We start from the raw sequence: 22019 nt of genomic DNA, 5'->3' as shown, positions 1-22019 counted from the left end.
AGGAGAATGGTTTGATCCGTTTGGGTTGTAAGGCCATATCGCGGTATGCAGCACTATTTGCGGTACTCGGGCAGCAGTGTTAGACGAGGGCTGCGAGGAACGCGCTGTAACAGCACTCTTGACGCCTCTGTGCACGAGCTTGGCAGGCTTCGGTCTTAGCGCGACCTCCGCGCCGGCCGTGTAAGCTGGTCAGCTGTCACACTGAGGCAGCATATCGTAAATAGCCTGAGGCTTCGCGAAGCAACACCTGTGCAGCCACCGGACACTTGCTCTGCAGCACGTGCTTGCCGCCTCCTCGCAGCAAGGCAAATCCCGAAAGCCACCATCTGCGACTTCGATGCGCGCCATTTAACGTGGTTACGATTCACATCCTGCCCTAGAATTGACAGTTGATTCGAGCTACAATAACTACAGAGTGGGCGAGAAGTTACTGTACCCCCTCGTATCAAATGCTAGTTGATTTATTAATTTTAGCACAAGTATTTACTTACGTATTAAGTGTCCAATATATTTGTATGTTCCTCATATTACTGTAAACGCATTTCCGTACGCCCCATGTTCTTCTAGATATATTTTCGAGCTTGTCCGATGTTTAAGTGCGAAATGCATCCTCAACAGCATTTCCCAGTTCTTCATTTGTAGCTTAAGGACGTGAAGATACATGCACCTTAATGATTCCCCATAATGAGATGTCAGGTGCAGTTGAGGTCAGGCCTTCTTAGTGGCCATTTCAAGGGAGCTGACGTTGCTGATTAACCAGGACCTATCCACCGAACTGGAAAGTGTTCATTTAAGAAGTCATCACTGCAAGAGAGTAGAGAGGAGGCTCCCCGCCTCGTTGCTACCGTCCACAGTTCGTGCTCTCGTGGTCGCCTTCTCGCTTCACGCGTCCCGGGTTCGATTCCCGATGGGGTCAGGAATTTTCACCTGCCTCGAGATGACTGGATGTTTGTGTTGTCCTAATCATTTCATCATCATTCATGAAAGTGGAGAGTTTGGACTGAGCAAAGGTTGGAAATTTGTACGGGCGCTGATAACCGCACAGTTGAGCGCCCCACAAACCAAACACAAACATAATCATCATGATCATCATCATCATCATATCATCATATCATCATCATATCATCATCATCATCATCATCGTTGCTACCATACGCGTTCTGTGAAGCCTCTTTCCTCAAGCTGTGGTATTAACTATGTTTCCAGGATGTGTAAATAATTTGCGCCATTCACAACCCCTTCACAGTAGATGTGATGTCATCGCTGCACATGCCACTACGTGAAGTGGATTCCTTTCTAACTCGACTGTGTAATGAGGATTTTCTTTGGCACAACCGACAATATTTCCAGTAAGTAAGCTGCGATAAATAGCACTTTCATCTCGAAACATAACCTTGGCACGGTTTACTGCATATGGAAATTCAGTACACAAAGCACGGCGTACTAAACCGCACTCATTCCGGTCTATATCCGATAAAGTCTTTTTTCCTGTGATCTAGCACTGTTCTCAGTATACCGATTTCCGAAGCACTTTTGTGTGTCGATTTCATACGAAACTGAACAATCGAAGAAGTGACTCCGGCGCACATTTCGTCTCTTGTCTTCTTCCTTCGCCACCCGTTGTGGCCGAGCGGTTCTAGGCGCTTCAGTCCGGAACCGCGCTGCTGCTACGGTCGCGGGTTCGAATCCTGCCTCGGACATGGATGTGTGTCATGTCCTTAGGTTATTTAAGTTTAAGTAGTTCTAAGTCTAGCAGACTGATGACCTCAGATGTTAAGTCCCATAGTGCTTGGAGCCATTTGATTTTCTTCTTCCTATCACTCCGCGGCCTGTCTTTAACACTGCCAAAAGCACGAGCGCGTATTTGCCAATCCAGAAGTGTTGCCTTTCGCGATGGAGCCTTATGAAATCTTTTCTGGAATTCTCTCATTTTGTGTCTCATTGTCTACCCTGTGTGTCGTCATTCACGCAGCCACACACTTGTCACTAAGCGCTCCTCAGTAGTTTTAACCATGACCGCTCCCATTTGCCATGGCTACAGATTAAAACTAGACTGCGACTGCGAAAACAAGCATACATGAATGCCAACAAATGATTCCAACAACTGATAAAAACGTAGCTACCAACCTGCATAACAACATTTCGTAGTAAACAGGGGTTACAGGGGTACAGCGACTTCTCGCTCACCCTGTACTGTGAACTACCCTGCCTATGAAGTTTTTGAGAATTATCATGAACGATAATCGGAAATATAAATTAACATTCTTTATCATGAAGGTGGGACATTATTTTTTCATAGGAAATATAGGATGTTGATACTTGGTTACAAAAACAAACCAAACCTATGACACTGGTGGTTTGCCTGCAAATCTGATTTTCATAAACATCTCCCTTTCTCAAAACTTTGTGTCTTAGCTTTGGGCCCTTATGTTCCTCAGTGCCTAAAATTACAATATGGGTACAGGGTTGCAGGAGGCAGTGGTGGTCTAGCTTTCAGAGCACATGTTTCCGGTCCTGAAAGACCTACGTTCAATCCCGTATTAGTGGCGAGGACTTTTCGTCGTTCCAGTCCCTCCAGGACAGCGCCAGCCAGGTCCACTCAGTGTGCTATCAAATGAGTATCATGGATATTTTGCGGCGGTAAAAGTGCGTCCCAGGACCGCAGCGAAGAAAGCCTGCTCTGTCATCCACAGCGAGGGCGATAGCCCGCTCACGGGCGTGTGCCACAGACTTTACTTTTTTTACACGATTGCAGGACTATCACTGCAATCAGCCACATCCATTAAACGACGACGTGTTCACTCAAAAACGCAACGAGAACGCATTATGTTCGGGCAGTGGGGGTTACTGAGTGGTTGCAGAGTCGGCTCCTACATAAGCGTCGCATCTCGCTACGGCGCACACGCCCCACGATGCTTAGCGTTTATTCTATAGCAGTGGTTGCTACACTTAATCCTCGAGTGCAACTAGATATTGGCTGTCGCACCCACCCCTCCCTTCCCCAACGTCATCAACATTAGCGCCTAACTTTGCAACGAAAAAGATTTTTTGTGAACAGTTCTATATCTTAAATAACTTATTTTAATTAATATTTAGTTCTTGTAAATGTTTCCTTAAACCACGTCCTAATGAGTGAATGAGACAACTGATACCTTATTTCTAATAACTTTTTTTCTAGAATGGTGAGCAATTTTCAGGGCATCGCGAGTGCTACCTACAAACCTTCGGATAAAAGAAAGCTGCCTACATTGACAGTAGACACTTCTTACAAAACATGTTACCTATGCACCAAGCCTCTACCTCGTAGCACTTGCTACACCCCCACTCAAAAATCAAGCAAGTTAGAAGTAGATCTACTGTTTCCAAATCGCCTGATTGCTTGCTTCTGAACCGTCAGAAACTAGACCATTTCAGGGTGCTAATGCATAGAGCCTGGCCGGTGTCTAATAATAATAATAACAATAATAATAATAATAATAATAATAATAATAATAATAATAATGTGTAGATATAACAACAGTTTAGTGGTCATACATATCTGCTGTTCTTTTGTACTATCAACTAGTTCGTAAACTGGAGCATATACTGTACTATTGAGGGAACTAACTTACAAGCTGGAGAAGGCATTTTCATGAGGTATTTAAGCAAATGTGATCCATGTGTTTCAGTTCCTCTGTCATCGCATACAGTCAAAAGTGCACTGAGGTGACAAAAGTCATGGGATAGCAATATGCATAGATAGAGATGGCGGTAGTATCGCATTACACGCTATAAAAGGGCAGTGAATTGGCAGAGTGTCATTTGTACTGACGCGATTCACGTGGAAAGGTTTCCGACGTGATTATGGCCACACGACGGGAATTAAAAAGGCTTCGAACGCGGAATGGTAGTTGGAGCTAGACGCATGGGACATTCCATTTCGTAAATCGTTAGGTAATTCAATAACCTGAGATCCAAACTGTCAAGAACATGTCGAGAATACCCCATTTCAGGCGTTACCTCTCACAACGGGCAACGCAATGGCCGACAGCCTTCACTTAACGACCAAGAGCACGGCGTTTGCTTAGAATTGTGAGTGCTAACAGATAAGGAACACAAAATGAAATAGCCGCAGGTTAAGTGTGGGACGTACGACGAACGTATCCGTTAGGACAGTGCGGCGAAATCTGGCGTCATTGGGCCATGTATGGCAGCAGACGAGCGACGCGAGTACCTTTGCTAACAGCACGTCATCGTCTGCAGCACTTCTACCGGGTTCGTGATCATATCGGTTGGTCCGTAGCCGACTGGAAAACCGTGGCCTGTGCAGACGATTCCCGGTTTCAGTTGGCAAGAGCTGTCTGTAGGGTTCCATTGTACCGCAGACCCGCCGAAGCCATGAACCCAAATTGTCAACAGAGGACTGTGCCTCCATAATGATGTGAGCTGTGTTTAAATGGAATGGGCCGATCACTAACTGGAAATGGTTGTGTTGGGCTACATGGTGGCCATCTGCAGCCATTCAGGGACTTCGTGTTCCCCTGACAATGCGCCATGTCACCGGGTCACCAATGTTCGCGAGTGGTTTGAGGACCATGTAACACCAAAGCTCTTATGCTGTACGGATTTATTTTACTTTTGTTTCATTTAATGTTACATCATTGAGTTTCTGTAGATGTGTTTGATTGAATAGGTAACACAGAATTGTATACTCCTTTCTTTGTACAAACTTTGATGTCATGGTTTGGTTCAATGCAAAGTAGTGTATCTGTACTGTAAATGCTTTGTCCCATTTGGAGGGAACAAAACTTACTGTATATGATTGTAATTTTGTGTGAATAATTTTTTGTAGAGATGTCAATATGTGTAAATGTTTTGTTTTATTTAATGTATTTGGTTGCTGTTATGTAAATTGCTGATCCTCACTTAGGATTCTTAGTTAGTTTGTATGTAAACGGTGTAGTGGTTCCCCTCGGGAATGGAACTGTGTAGCGCGCGCAAATTGTGGTTGGCCTACGTAGAAAAGGTGGAACTGATAGTCAGTCGGGGACGAGCTACGAGTCAGGGACGAGCTACGAGTCGGTGCACTGCCATGTAAAAGATGCATATTATGCTGGTTCCGAGAGAGGCTTTTCCTACCGCTTTCAAATGCCTCGGAAGAATGGATAAATAGCTGGAAATATTCTGGGATTGGTATCAATCATCGCCACCAAGAAATGACAGAGTCCAGCAATTCTACCTGCAATTCCACCTAACAACATGCAGTTGCCACCACATTGCGCAATCATTACATCGGAATACTACAATGATGTACAGTGAAGGATCAGCTTAATGGATGTGTTAGTGTGCTCAAATATAAGGTAATTTATATCTGAATTTATGTACCTACCCTGATTTTTCTCCTCCTCATAACACCTCTCAGGTTCCTCTCCGTTTGAGCTAAAGTGATATCCGAGTGTCCTTACTAAAAGAACATTAAAGCCCAGTATTTTGCTCATTAATGCCTCTTCAACATAGTAAAAAGAAAGTTAAAGTTAATGTGACAAGAGAGTGAGTTAAAGTAAATGTTGTTTGCTGAAAATATTCCTATTAAAACTGCTTATTAAAGTGCTGTTGCCAACTTCAAAATTAAAAGTTCTTAAGACTGAGGCTTATAAAGTAAATGATCACATTGTTGTCTGTAGTAAATTCTAAAAGGTGAGTCAGTTTCTTGCAATTTTGTCAACATTGTGTTTCGCTGTAGTAAAAGTGGGAAACTGCAATAGTAGAAAACTATATGTTCATGATTGCTAAGTGTTTGTCTCTCTTGTGTATTAGAAGTGCATATTAATAGTAATGTTATAAAGACCATTCACTTTGTGTAAGCCCTGAAAGTAATAGTGTGTTTCGGTATATGTTATAATTTTGCAAATAGTTTGTGTTGCTATAACTGTTAGCTTCAATCTTAAAACATATGTGTGTGTCAGATTACATTGCACTCGCGTGCGGCTAAGTCTAGGTTGTGTTTGTCCGTTATAGTTACTTATACCTACTTTCTTAAACGAGAACGTTAATCTTTCTCTTGCCTAATTAGGCTGGCGACCGTTTCCCTTATTCTATAAACAGTATAGCTAGGCAAAATTTTGTTTGTTACTATTCAAATATTTACGTAATTCTGACTTTCATTTCCGATAAGCCACCTCCGTTAGGAACAACACGGTCAACCTAGCAAAATTCCTCTCAGAGGGTAACACTGTTCTGTTGCTTTATACCATTATTAATCCAACAAAATAATTCTGTTTTGCAAATTGCTTCCAGTTTTGAGGTTATGGTATAACAGTAGCAAACAGGAGTGTTATAACCAATCTGAATAATTCGAGCGAATGATTTGGCCACGGAGATCGCCCGACACCATATCCACCCAACATTTACGGGACACAGTCGAGAGGTCAATTCCTGCACAAAATCCTGCACTGGCGACACTTTCCGAATTATGGAATGCTATAGAGGCAGCATTGCTCTATCTTTCTACAAGGTACTTCCAACGACTTTTTGAGTCCATGCCACGTCGAGTTGCTGGACTGCACCGTGAAAAGGAGGACCAACGCGATATTAGGAGGTATCCCACGGCTTGTTACCCTCAGCGATTGTATCTAGTTGGGGGAATCTGTGAGGAAGATGATGTTCACACATTGGTTGAACAAGCTGAGCTCCCACCATATTCTGTCACAAGTTAATGCTAGAACTTGTAAAACATAATTAGTGTTTACTCATATGATCAGTACTAGAGAGTGATGACAGTAATGCTCTATTAAAAATAATTTGGTTTCCTGACCAAAACACCATTCTACCCCATTTTTTAAACCTCAGAAAATTACGTATTTCATCTCATAGGTAATTATCCTCAGGTTGGGAAACACTGCCCTATAGTAAACGCGGACCAACAGTAGATTGGTGGTAAGCAAGCATACCTGTAGTGCGACGAGCGACTTGGCCTGCTCGTGCATGAGGTACTGGAATGGCCCCGGCGGCCGATGCGGTTGGTGCGCATGCGCCGGCTGGAGCGGCATGCAGTCCATGCCCCCGCTGTCCGGAACCTGCAACACAAACGGCTCTCGTCAGCACAGCTGTCTACTCGGTAAAGACGGCAAGGCCGCGCCGCTACCCGACACTGCCCTGCAGAAACAGAAAAAAAAGAATGCCACACAGGATACTACGCGCTGTGTTCAAACAGTAACGGAAATTTTTGTTTTTTGAAAACAATTTTATTTAACCGCGTACATCAACATTACCCCAGTCAAAATAGCCTCCAGAACACAAAAAAAGGTTCAAATGGCTCTAAGCACTATGGGACTTCCCATCTGAAGTCATCAGTCCCCTACACTTAGAACTACTTCAACCTAACTAACATAGGGACAAGACACACATCCATGGCCGAGGCAGGATTCGAACCTGCGACCGTAGCAGAAGGGCGGTTCCGACTGAAGTGCCTAGAACCGCTCGGTCACAACGACCGGCGCAGTTTCAGTACTAAAATATTGTGACAACGTAAATTTCTGTAATACAGGGTGATCCCGTGATGATGATAAAACCTTTCAGGGATGATGGAAACAGGTAAATGTATCTGTTAGAGGTGAGAGACCTCGGGCCAGGAAAACAGAGTCTTTATCACCGACTATCGTTCTGATATCAATGACAGAGGAACTACCTTCGGTTTTAAGGTAGGGAAGTTTCGGAGGTGGGAATATGAGAAAAAGCTTCGTAAACATGGGCGTAAAATGTGTATCTTAAGAGCACTTGTTCAGTAGAAGAGATGCTTCAAAGTAGTGAAGATGAATGAGTGCTTACAGAGCCGATGTTTACAAGGCTTCTTTTTTGTTTTGGTCCTTACTATCACCTCTGAAAGTTGCCTACCCTACAATCGTAGCAACGACGGTACCGGGATAGTGGTACATGCACTCCAATGTCACAGGTATCAGAACTATTTTCGCTACTAACTTTCGACTCAGTCGTCTCCGAACCAGGGCCTCTTAGCTCAAATTGGTATACATAACCTTCTCCATCATCCCTGATAGTTCGTGACATCGCAAAATCATCCTGTATATGCTACGTAATAGAGAAAGTCAAAGTTTCCTAGCCTGTTTAACTCATTTCCGTAACTCTACCAATACCAAAGGGCGTGAGACAACGGTCAAGGTACCAGATCAATATTTTGGACGGATAGTTTCTGAATTCCTTGAGGCGCCGTAACAGAGAAAATTACGGAAAACTTAAGGCGAATATCGTTATGCTTATTTCACGATAAACGCAGCAGATTCCCCTCTATTTCCTCAACATCAGAGCTCTGACTAGCAAAACGATGTTGACGAGAATAACTTCCGTCTTCTTCCTCGGGGTTTCACTTTGTTCCCATACACATGCAATCGATACTCTCCCAAACTACGATGAACAGCAAGGGCAGTAGACAGAAAAATTTTCCTGCTTCCCCCTACAAATACCCCCTACCAATCACAGGAATGTTTCAAACTTATTGTTTGATATAAGCAAAAAGCTTGCGAGAGTGATCACTGAAGATCGCAGCGGCCATACTATCCAACCACCAGTCGCTGTGGGAACTGTTCAAACAAGCAATCGGGAAGACTAATGGTGTAGAGGAAAGACCTGCCTTTATGTCGGATAGTAACACTTATGCATTATGGCTATGAAAATGAACTGTACACTTCTGATGACTTCGAGAGAGAGAGAGAGAGAGAGAGAGAGAGAGAGAGAAAGAGAGAGAGCTGAAGCGTCGAGTCTGTGCGGTATACATGTGCAGATGAAACAACTGGTGGCGCTGTCTGAAAAATGCTGGGATTCGGATTCGATCATCAGCCCAGAAAACAGTTTTAACTTTTCATAATTAGTCAGAAGTCTGTGTTTCACGTTTTGCCAACCTTTAAGAACAGTTAAGGCGATTTTGCAGACTGACGGGCGGCGAAGAGAGCGACCCGCGGGGGGAAGGGATTTAAATCGGCCGTCCGCCCTCAGAAGCTCAGTTCGTCAGCGCACCTGACGATGGCGACATGTCTGATCGCCGAAATATTGTGCCCGTTGGACACTATGGACCGGCAGTATACCCGTGGACTGTTCGAGTGACCCTTTGTATTTTCTTCCATACTTATAGGAGTTGAAGTTCAGCGCTAGGGTGTCAGTTCCCTAATCCAATACGACGCAATTAATTTGTGTCTCGGTGTGAGTGTATACATACACAGACACCAGAGATTTCGCGATTAAGTTAAGCGCACGGCTTGTAGTGACGCTAGCAGCTTTTTTTACTGTTCTTGCGTTAAATTTTTATTAAAATGAAAATGTTAACTAAAAATATCGAATCATAATTCTTAATAAAAATGTGTTTCTAATTACTAATAGCTTGCAAGTAATCCCAATAGATTAAAATTTTGTGTAAAAATGAGAAACATCAAATAGCGAATCCAACCCTCTTTATTTCTAGAATGAACAGTAATAGTGACGTGGTAAATAATTTTTCCTCGTTTCACAATATCAGTTAACACATGTCTGTATCAAATTTTAATACGTTTTCATAAAACCAGTAATTAAAAATAGAAAGATATTTTTATTAAAAATTATGATTCAATATTTGTTAATTAGCATTTTAATTTGATAATAAATATAGCTGCTAACAAGAATCGAACCAGCAACTTCACGATTACAAGACGCTACGCACTAAGCTATCGGTGAATATGTGAACACGATTGAAATGTTTTGTACTTGACAGAGCTGGGAAAGCTCATCGTCAAAGCCGTTTTTTTCCGAATGTTTTAGAGCAATGCGTCGTGCTGCTTTAGTAAATCGATGTCCCGGCGCTGGTCAGGAAATTCTGTAAACGTGGAGAAAGTCCAATGTCGCCGGTCCGTCAGGTACCCCTGTTAGAGCTACTGTTGTGGAATACTGTCTTCTGCTTCGTGGTTTTCGAGTATTCTAAGGGTAAAATTGTTTAAGTTTACAGGAATCGTGTTACCTACTCAGACCGGCTTTAAATCTATAGTTGCTCAGAATGAAAGGCGAAAACACAACTGCTGTTTCTTATATTACGTTGAAAGCATTGCTGTTTCTTAGGTTATGTTGAAAAGCGTTGCATTGGACGGGGGGTTGCCGTCTGTTGACCGCATCCCTGTCTGAAACCCTCAAAGAAACTGTTAAGGAATCATTGTCTTGCTAACACACCAGATCAGTTTAGTTAAGTGCGAAAAGAACTAGAGTACCACTTGTATGTGCGTAAAGTAGCAAGTAGAAAGCACAGCCGACAGTTTTACCCACAAACGTGACTCTGCGAGTTAACTGATTATTTTGCAAGTGCTTTGAGGATTTTCAACACTATATGAATAAGTACGTTAGATACAGGCGGCACCACCACGACTTTACGGACAGTACGTAAACAGACACACGGGACCAATGGCAATGGGCAGCTGCTGTTCTCCCTGAGGGCTGACGGGTGTGGGTCTTTTGTGCGGCGCTGACAAGAGGCGCGCGTGTATTCGCCAAGTTCATTAGCCGCAGCCGCGCCGGCGCAGGAAGTCGGGTCGGGGTCCTGCATAAGCAATGCGGCGGGGCGCTGTCATCGTACCCGGCAAACTTTGGGACGTCTTCCTCCCGACGGCCAACTTCGAGGATCACCTCGGAGTCCCGCAGTTGATGCCCCTGCCCCTGTCTATGCTCGCCTCACTAAATAACACAGTTGTCCATACTCGCTAAGTGTTAGCATGAATAAATTCTCTCTTATATTCCTACCAGCCACAGTATTTATTTTGCTTTAATTGAAGGTCTTGCTACGCGTTTCGTGCACCAGAAAATGTTTCATACTGCATGCACTATAAACTTTTTTGTGTAGTTACAGAGCTCTTCTGTGAAGTTCACGAAAATCTGCGGCAAACCACTTGGTTCTCAGCGCTTCTAATGTTGTGATCCAGTCCTTTAATAAACTCTAAGAAGAAAATAACGAGCTACGTGTCACGAAGGAACTATCTGAATGGAAGGAAAAACGGCAGATGAGATGTACATGCACAGCCAAACAAATGATTACAATTTTTAGAGCAACGGGATGATTTAGTCAAGAGATAGTGCTTCACAAACTGAGCAAGTCAACACCTCGTTGGTCCATATATGGTCCTTATGCGAGCAGATATTGGGCTTAGCACTGAATGATCGAGTTACTAGATGTCCTCTGAAGGACATTTCTGTCGAAATAGCGTTAGGTCGTCAAAATCCCGAGCTTGTTGAGGGGGGCCTTTCCCATAATGCTCCAAATGTTCTCAGTTGGAAAGGAATCCGGCGACCTTGCTGGCCTAGTTAGAGTTTGGCAAGCTGGAAGACAAGCAGTAGAGATTCCCGCCTTGTACAGGTGTGCATTTGCTTGCTGAAATATAAGCCGAGGATGGCTTGCCCTGAAGGGCGACGAAACGCGGCGTAAAATGTCGTCGACGTACCGCTGTGTTGCAAGGATGCCGCGGATAACAACCGAAGGAGTCCTGCTATGAAACGAAATGGCACCTCAAACGTGGCTGTTGGGCCGTATGGCGGGCGACATTCAAGTCGATATGCGAATGCTGTCTGGGGCGTCACCAGACACTTCTTCGTAGGTCATGGGGTCTCAGTTCGAAGCGGGACTCACCACTGAGACAATTATACTCCAGTCAATGAGACTCCAGGCCGAAGCATCGTGCGAAGGGTGGACACAGTCGATATTTATGTCCACTATTAGGTGTCTCGATACTTTTATAATCAGACAGTTTATGTCACGCCAGTCCTGAAGACCGTCTGATTAAACACAGCTTTAACACTTCCGCTGTTGCTGAAAACGAATTACCACACGATACTCCAAGTTATCAACGCTCTGTGACATTTCGTTTTGCCTTCTCTAGCGATGTGCTACAATACTGTGGATCAGGGTTTTCAAAGCGTCGAAAAGAAACATGAAAACAGAAAAGATTGTAACAACTACAGAGGTATCTCTTTAATCAGCGTTGTGGGTAAAATCTTCTCAGGTATTGTTGAAAGGAAAGTGCGAGTATTAGTTGAGGACAAATCCGATGAAAATCAGTGTGGGTTTAGGCCTCTTAGAGGTTGTCAGGACCAGATCTTTAGTTTACGGCAAATAGTGGAGAAGTGTTACGAGTGGAACAGGGACTTTCCTCTATGCTTTATAGATCTAGGGAAGACATATGACCGGGTTCCTAGAAGGAAGTTATTGTCTGTTCTACGAGATTATGGAATAGCAGGCAACCTTTTTCAATCAATTAAAGGTCTTTACATAGATAGTCAGGCAGCAGTTACAGTTGACGGTAAATTGAGTTCATGGTTCAGAGTAGTTTCAGGAGTAAGACAAGGCTGCAACCTGTCTCCACTGTTGTTCATATTATCTATGGATCATATGTTGAAAACAATAGACTGGCTGGGTGAGATTAAGATATGTGAACACAAAATAAGCAGTCTCGCATATGCAGATGACTTAGTTGTGATGGCAGAGTCTATTGAAAGTTTGCAAAGTACTATTTCAGAGCTAGATCAGAAATGTAAGGACTATGGTATGAAGTTTAGCATCTCCAAAACGAAAGTAATGTCAGTGGGAAAGAGATTGAGTGCCAAATAGGAGGAACAAAGTTAGAACAGGTGGACGGTTTCAAGTACTTAGGATGCATATTCTCACAGGATGGCAACATAGTGAAAGAGCTGGAAGCGAGGTGTAGCAAAGCTAATGCAGTGAGCGCTCAGCTACGATCTACTCTCTTCTGTAAGAAGGAAATCAGTACCAAGACTAAGTTATCTGTGCACCGTTCAATCTATCGACCAACTCTGTTGTATGGGAGCGAAAACTGGGTGGATTCAGGCTACCTTATCAATAAGGTTGAGGTTACGGATATGAAAGTAGCTAGGATGATTGCAGGTACTAGTAGATGGGAACAATGTTCAAATGTGTGTGAAATCTTATGGGACCTAACTGCTAAGGTCATCAGTCCCTAAGCTTACACACTACTTAACCTAAATTATCCTAAGGACAAACACACACACCCATGCCCGAGGGAGGACTCGAACCTCCGCCGGGACCAGCCGCACAGTCCATGACTGCAGCGCCCTAGACCGCTCGGCTAATCCCACGCGGCTGGGAACAATGGCAGGAGGGTGTCCACAATGAGGAAATCAAAGAAAAACTGGGAATGAACTCTATAGGTGTAGCAGTCAGGGCGAACTGGCTTAGATGGTGGGGTCATGTTACACGCACGGGAGAAGCAAGGTTACCCAAGAGACTCATGGTTTCAGCAGTAGAGGGTAGGAGGAGTCGGCGAAGACCAAGGAGAAGGTACCTGGATTCGGTTAAGTATGATTTTGAAGTAATAGGTTTAACATCAGAAGAGGCACCAATCTTAGCACTGAATAGGGGATCATGGAGGAATTTTATAAGGGTGACTACGCTCCAGACTGAACGCTGAAAGGCATAATCAGTCTTAAATGATGATGATGAAAAGAAAGCCGTTGTGTAATACTGTTTTTGTGAAACGATAGTTTAAACCATATGACTACTTATCTCGATGTTGCGTCATGCGTGTTACAGGCAATGATTTATGACTTTCCTTTTTTATACATTGCCTGAAGACAGATGACAGCGTACAGTAATTTTCGCTGTAACGGAACAGAACAGCGGAAGACTGGTGCCTAACCATCCAACGCGATAGCGCCGCGCTATGAGAGAACTCCGATGATAGTATTTACAGACGACGTGCTAGTTTCGCTGCTTGTAATCATCTTGAGAGTCCTCGCAGCTAAACAGGCTGCGGCGACGAGCAAGCGGCAAAGAGGCGCAGAGGCGACGAACAGGGAGGGGGGGAGGGGAGAAGGCGGGAGAGAGAAGAGAGGAAAGAGGAAAAAAAAGAGGAACTTGGCGAGCAGGCAGGCTCTCTGCTAAATGAACGCCGCCGCATTCAGATCGGGAGCGAGTGGCGGCAGATGAATTCGACGTGCTTCAAGCTCCTCAAGGGCTTACGAGTGTCAGCTTGAAGCTAGCGAATCGCAAAATGTCTAGCTAGCATTCCGCCTTTGGCAGATGAATGTACGAGGTAAGCCAGCACACCGCACAATATCTTACAGTATCACCGAGTACCGGTACTTTGCTACAATCGAGAAGACCATTTCATCTTTAATCATGTGAAACAATATGGTTCCAGGGACCTTTTCAACCCTCAGACATCTACGACGTATATGTTCTGACTGAAGAGACGTATGAAAATTTGTACCAAGGTCAGGAGTCGAACCTGAGACTGCCGCTCACTAGGGCAGCTGCGGTGACCATTACGCCTTCCTGGCACTTTGTAAAACTACGACTACTCTAGCACGCGTCCCTCGTCAACTCCAATTCCCATTTACGCCTCAGCCCGCTTAGTATTCCCCGTAACAGTTCGTTCGATGCTGAGGTGCCATTCCAATAAAGTTGGAAAGCCTCTGCAACGCTGTTCGAGTTTACGGGGAATACCAAGTGGGTTGAGGAGTCAATGCGAATTTGGATTGAGGAGGGAGGCGTGCTACGGTAGTCCGTGCAGTTGTGCAAAGCCACTGTATCATGGTAGCGTAGTGGTTAGCGCATCTGCCAAGTGAACAGGGGATCCGGGTTCGAGTCCTCGCGTTGGTACAAGTTTTCATATTTCACGTAAGATTTAATTTTTGATCGTAGGTAAGCTGTTTGTGTACTTTGTAAAACCCTCTGTCGTTGTGTGCTCTTTATGTAGTACTTCAGTGATCGAACGTACTATAGAGTACTTAATGTCGAATTATATATATACTCTACTGGCCATTAAAATTGCTACACCACGAAGATGAGGTGCTACAGACGCGAAATTTAACCAACAGGAACAAGATCCTGTTATATGCAAATGATTACCTTTTCAGAGCGTTCACACAAGGGTGGCGCCGATTGCAACACCTACAACAGGCTGACATGAGGAAAGTTTCCAACCGATTTCTCATACACAAACAGCAGTTGACCGGCGTTGCCTGGTGAAACGTTGTTGTGATGCCTCGTGTAAGGAAGAGAAATGCGTACCATCACGTTTCCAATTTTGATAAAGGTCGGATTGCAGCCTATCGCGATTGCGGTTTATCGTATCGTGACATTGCTGCTCGCTTTGGTCGAGATCCAATGACTGTTAGCAGAATATGGAATCGGTGGGTTCAGGAGGGTAATACGGAAAGCCGTGCTGGATCCCAACGGCCTCGTATCACTAGCAGTCGAGATGACAGGCATCTTATCCACATGGCTGTAACGGATCGTGCAGCCACGCCTCGATCCCTGAGTCAACAGATGGGGACGTTTGCAAGACGGCAACCATCTGCACGAACAGTTCGACGACGTTTGCAGCAGCATGAACTATCAGCTCGGAGACCATGGCTGCAGTTACCCTTGACGCTGCATCACAGACAGGAGCGCCTGCGATGGTGTACTCAACGACGAACCTGGGTGCACGAATGGCAAAACGTCATTTTTTCGGGTGAATCCAGGTTCTGTTTGCAGCATCATGCCGGTTGCATCCGTGTTTGGCGACATCGCGGTGAACGCACATTGGAAGCGTGTATTCGTCATCCCCATACTGGCGTATCACCCGGCGTGATGGTGTGCGGTGCCATTGGTTACACGTCTCCGTCACCTCTTGTTCGCATTGACGGTACTTTGAACAGTGGTCGTTACAATACGCCAGTCACTACTCTTGATGAACTGTGGTATCGTGTTGAAGCTGCATGGGCAGCTGTACCTGTACACGCCATCCAAGCTCTGTTTGACTCAATGCCCAGGCGTATCAAGGCCGTTATTACGGCCAGAGGTGGTTGTTCTGGATACTGATTTCTCAGGATCTATGCACCCAAATTGCGTGAAAATGTAATCACATGTCAGTTCTAGTATAATATATTTGTCCAATGAATACGCGTTTATCATCTGCATTTCTTCTTGGTGTAGCAATTTTAATGGCCAGTAGTGTGTATAAGCTTATGCGAACATTCTTGAAAATGAAAGCTCAAGGTAGGTGCCGAAACACATTTCAGTAACAAGAAACACCACGGTGGTGATCGTACTGATAATGTGCTCCTTTAATCGGTGCGATAACAATACGCTCTGAAATCCCTACCCCTCCGAGCGATATGTCATCCAGACTGACACTAACTAGCCCAGAAGCCTAAAAAACTATGGCTTCGACACCATGTTATTTTTCGATTTGACCCCTTCACTCTCGTGGTTTAGACGTGTGTTATCCTAACATGAGATTTTTTCCCCTTTCTTTCTCCACAGATAGTAAGTCAGATGTGTACCCAGTGCACCCAGACTGGCTGAAATTGCTCCAGGAGTTCCAGAGCTACGTTGGAAAGCGCGGACTTGTATGTGTTATGTCAACGTACTAGCTTATCGACTGCTAAATAATTACATAAAATAGTCAGAAGTTAGGGTAATTTCGTCGTTCGAGACAAGAGATGCAGGAAGTACTCTACACTGCATAGCGTAACCTGGGGTTAGCGTGATATCTCTACATATTAAAGGTAGAAGTCCTGACTGACTAATCTTCGCCCAGCCCAAACCGCTAAGGACAGGAACTAGAAATTTGGAGAGGGTGTGGATCTTACACTATAGTTGTCGCTTAAGAAGGGATTTTTCGAAATTCCAACTGTCAAGGGTTGGAATAGAGGATGAAGGATTTTTTTTAAAACTAAATTTTTGAAAATCGGTATTTCGCTTCTCAGTTAGATACAGAGATATATTTTTTAGGGAATGAAAGTTGCTATGTTAATACCTCCAGAAGAACGCAAAAGGCATGATTAACAAAAACTTTGGATTCCAGCTACCACAATAGCTTTCTGGTCAGAAGTATATGGCCTTAATTAGCGTGAAAAGCTTATAAGGTGTTGCAATACGTGAACAACATAAAGGTTCGATTAAATAAAAACAAAACAGAACTCTGCATCCCCATACAGTCTACGCGAGCGAAGCAGCGGACGCTAAGCTAGTGCTCAAGTAAGAGGAATGCCGCCTACTTGATGAGCACGGGAGTTTTGCAAAAAAGTTGAAGCAAGTCCACTCGCTGACTGTAGAACAAAGATTCGTATCTCCAGAAAAGAATTCTTTTCAAGATTTAAACCTGACTGTTAGAAGCTCCCCTACTTATTTATCAGATAGAGATTGAGATCATGGTTTGGGAGAGACATAAGACGCTCAGAGAATGATGGCAACAGTTCGTTGGTTTTATATTACATGAATCATAGTACGATTAATCTTAATTATGTGGAACGAGTCATTTTATATTCACATTACACACCCGTGTGTAAATATGGCTACATATTGATCCTTTACAACTGATTTTTTTAAATATATATGGGAATAATGAACGTCAGTTTTTCTTCTGGTATTGTAATTACGTACGTCACTGTTCCTTTTGAACTGTAGTGGGTTATTTACAAAAAAAAACTTCATGCAGGAATAAATATACTGTGAAGTGGCAGGCAGAAAGCTAACTCATTAAACAGACCTCTACAAGATGTTCCTGGGTGTGCTCCACACATTATTCGTAGCACTTTTCTGTGCAATGAAGACTTTCTTTCTCGAATATAAGTTACCGCAGTGAATTATTGTATACGACATTGCTGAATGAAAATTCGTAAAATATTTAAGCTTAATAATTTGTCTCTCCCCAAGATTTTCAGTTATTTGAAGTGGAAATTTGGCTTAACTGCGTTATTTTAGGAGTTAAAAAAGTCCTTTTCCCGTATAAATGATCAATACGGACATCTATAAATTTTGACTTTTCCACTCTAGTTGTCGTTTCCACACATCAGTTACCATTGGCGTCTTACTTCAAGATGTGCAGAAATGAGTAAGTTGTGTCTTTTCGAAATTGAGAGTGAGACCATTTGCAGAAAACCAGTTAACAATGCTTTGAAGAACACTATTCGCTATCTCATCTGTTGCTGTACGTATGTTTTGTTTGGTTAACGTACTACTAGTGTCATCTGCTAAAAGAAGTAATTCTGTTCGTTGTATATTAGACAGAATGGTCGTTTGTATATACGAGAAACAATAGTGGGCATAGGACGGAGCCTTGAGGGACCGCATAACTGATTGCTACCCAGTCAGCAGAACCTCCACTGATTATATTGGCTGAATTGTGAAGTACAGATCTCTGCATTCTTCTGGCTGTGTGTGAAATTATCCACTGGTTGGGCACAACATCAATTCCATATAACCTCAGTTTATCTAGAAGGATACTATGATTAATCTACAGGAAATCATTTTTAGGGCAAATTATCTGTTGTATTAAACTAAAACAACACTTTGTGTGTGTCACGGATAAGAGCAAAACCAAAGATCTCTGCGATTTGTTGGCCGGTACTGTTGACGCTCAATCCTCCCAATACGGCGCTGCAGGCAGTATCCACGTATCTGGCGAGATATTCGAAACCCGATAGGGACGCCATGTTCGAGTTAATAAGAGGATCTTTCTTCGGCAGTCACAGGTGGCAGCTGATGCGGTGGTGGGAGGAGTTACACGACAGGTGACTGCGTGGGAGAAATGTGGCTGGTGAGGGGGGGGAGGGGGAAGGGGGGAGGGGGGAGGGGGTTGCTGCCGTGGGAGAAAACCCGGCGCCGGAAGTAGTCGTTTGCTACCCGGGCTTGTCGTCCCAGTGCTTCCTTATCGTGGGCAGGCGGGCATGCTCGTAATATTTTGTCTACATGAAGGTACAAAGACGTGTAACAAACAAATCGTTTTCTGCTACGTCATTTCCACCCACTACACAACACTCATCGACTGTCAGCGGCTATTCAAATAGGCCCTTTTTTTCTTAATTAAAAATCGTGGAAAAACTTCCTGTAAACATCTGTAGATACTTTCGGAGAAATACACACATGGCATGCGTCTGTGGAATTTATCGTTGTTACTGTAATTGCGGATTCAGAAATAAAATTGGACACTTCTTCACGCCTAAGGGCTCCCCTTGCAAGACTGCGTTAGTGATATCAACACTATCAAGAAAAGGGTCAAACGAGCAATCAAAATTATACAAAGAAAATAATAATAATAGATCCAATCAGAGAGGTAATGCACGCACAGTGAATTCAACACGCAAATAAAGCCACGTCTCGGCCGGCCGGAGTGGCCGAAGGTTAGTTAGGTTTAAGTAGTTCTAAGTTCTAGGGGACTGATGACCTCAGAAGTTAAGTCCCATTGTGCTCAGAGCCATTTGAACCATTTGAACCAAGCCACGTCTCGGATAAGAACTGAAAGTGAAGCAACCGTACCCATGACACGAGACCATGTTCTTAAACCGTCCTCATAAAAAATTCGTAGCTATCAAACATTATCCTCGAGCTCTTGCTCTCTAAGATTTGGGCATTTCTGAACCTCGTGTTTTAAATGTCATGCCGTATTTCTCTCAACTTTCCGTATCAGCTGTTCTATTTCCTTTTCTATTCTACTTCTGTTAGGATAGATGTCAGGCTGCTTCAGATATTTACTGACATATTTGTGGGGCTGCGCAAACCATACAGGCGTTACAACGGGCTCGATATTTCCCGATAAGCCGCAGCGTTCGACACAGTATCGAGCTTGTTCGAAAAGTCATGTGACATTTGACTCGCGCGGCGCGAATGCATGGGCTACGCAAGAAAGAACGAACTAGCCACAACAGTACGCTATGGGCTCTGCATAAATTCACATTTTCGTGAAAAAGTGGAGGAAACGACATTATATCCTACCACTGAACAAATTCCTATTGCGTTTGAACAAATTTACAATACGCGTTCTTATAAAGCATGTCTGAATATAAGAAAAATTTATAGCGATTTTTAAGTAAAGATAAAAGAGACTAAACTGTCGTCCTATAAAAAATGGTGCTTGACTGAACCAAGTATAATATTTATTTGAGTACGAGAGGCGGTAATGACTTACCAAGTAGGTTGCAAATGAGCAGTTCATTCCCTGTTGTCATATTTGAATAACAGATAAAAACTTTACCATATTTTACTCCGTATGAAAACAAGATTGCAACATTCAGAAGAAACAGTCAAGACAACTAATCAAGAATTAAATGCCAAACAAACGAGCTGTATCTCAATAAAGCGACTGTAATTTTTATCGCGAAAATAAATTACAGCGGAATGACCCTCTTGAAGACAATGCCATCAAACCTCACCAGACATAGGGACGATCGAAATCTCGAGAATTACAAAGAATCGCGATTGCCATCTTTTAATATTTTCCGTTGTTATGCATTACCTGCACCCTACAAGCTATGCGTGTTTAACAGTTATTTTTGTTAAAATACACAATGCATTTTAATGCTAAGGCTAAGACAGGTCGTTGTGATTGTACTAACTAAAGTCATTAGACTGCATGTCGATCGAAAGATTGAACAGAGCCAGAGATTTCGAGAAACTGAGACGTAAACTGTTCGAACAGTTCGCATAATGTTCAAATACAGCCCCAGGTATTTGTAATGGTCTGAACACCACTATTGTCCTTGGATGGTTACTACTGTTTTGAAAATAAAGATACACACGAATATAGTTTATGCATTATGTCTCTCGAACTTCCTGCGAACATACAAATATTGGTTACCATTGTCTACCATGTCAGGGGTCTAGAATAGAAGTACTTGTCCACCAAAGCTAGACAATAAACAAAACGAAGCATAATGTGAAAGCCACTGGCACTGGACAGCTTCCAGCACTATAAACACATTAAGACAAACACCGTTGTAATTTCCGTAGCGATATGTCAAGTAAGAATGGTAGTAGACTGGTTCCTACGAAGTGCTTGTTCCCAACGATATCGCGTTTCATTCAACACTACTTTGCCACATATGAGACTAAACGTAACCATTAATTCAGTTAATCAGAGCGTACTACTGGTGTTTCAGACCTCAAAATAGTTGCTGTGGGCGCTGAGATCGCGTCACTTTTAATATTCGACGCACAGAATAAAATAACACGGATGAATCGCGAAACATGAGAAACAAACCAACAGTCATGCAAGAGAAGGGATAATTAAATAAAAAAGAGCAGGGATAACTAAATAAAAACCGGTAGTCATCGTGTAGTTTGAGGCCTACGTGAACTTTCATCTTCGTGACGCACGTCCGTTTGTCGTCAAACCCGCCATTTGTGTTGATCTGGTCTGTGTGCACAAGCTGACAATGCTATCTCTGAGAAGTCGTCTAGAGTCTGTCACGGAGTCCCTTGTAATTGCCTTCAGACAGCCCTGTCCAGTCTCGGCTATTGTATACAAGGGGGATTTAGGGAGAAAGGAATTGTAGCTATTCCTACGCCCCCTTATAGGGGACACAAATTCACTGTGAACGTTTCGAACGCATCACTTCACATATCTTATGACATCATCATAGCTAGGGACATGACTACTAAAGAACATAGATGCTCCTGATTATCAGTGTTCCAAGTACAAATTATCACTCGTCCTTTCACAAGAAGAGGGATATTCTAGGACGGCGTAAGGCAGGGCAACGAAGCGTCTCAGTAAGACCGGAAATCCATAAGCAACCATCTTGAATATGTACACATAATCTACATTGAATCGCTGAAAATTACTTTCCATTGGTGGTTTTAACTGTAAGACTGTTTTACCGTGCGTCTTCTACAGCCAGATGAACAAATTAAAGAATTATTGGAAGCAAGACTTTGTTAGGTTTTAACTTACAATTATAACGACGGTTCGTTACCGATCTTTATACATCACTTAATTCCACTGAGGGATGAAACGGAATTGGAAGCACACGGAGACTTTTCTAGTGAGTTTTGATTCTGAGGCTACAACAGCCTTCGAGATTACACAATATTCCACATTAGACAACGAGACTTAAGCCTTGCGAAGTAATGTTTCAGAGAAACTAGTGACAAGCATTTCAAACATACGAGAATGAGTCGTTTTAGTTTATCTTTACACCGAAGAAAATGCCATACGTACATACGACACCATACCCAGAATCAGTTCGAATTCATTTAGTTTTATTACACATCGTTC

At 43.3% G+C, this 22019-nt stretch overlaps 1 protein-coding gene across 1 annotated transcript in view; it reads right to left on the bottom strand.

Moving 5' to 3' along the window:
• LOC126127459 (uncharacterized) overlaps window positions 1-22019 on the bottom strand; it is a 591491-nt gene that overhangs the window by 75544 nt on the left and 493928 nt on the right. Inside the window, exon 2 of the mRNA XM_049915146.1 lies at window positions 6930-7055. Within this exon, the coding sequence (XP_049771103.1) occupies window positions 6930-7055 (126 nt within the window). The remainder of the gene's footprint in view (window positions 1-6929; window positions 7056-22019) is intronic.

The sequence above is a fragment of the Schistocerca cancellata genome, chromosome 1 (genome assembly GCF_023864275.1).
Source record: "Schistocerca cancellata isolate TAMUIC-IGC-003103 chromosome 1, iqSchCanc2.1, whole genome shotgun sequence".
Lineage (NCBI taxonomy): Eukaryota > Metazoa > Arthropoda > Insecta > Orthoptera > Acrididae > Schistocerca > Schistocerca cancellata.
This window is presented reverse-complemented; position numbering and strand designations above follow the sequence as displayed.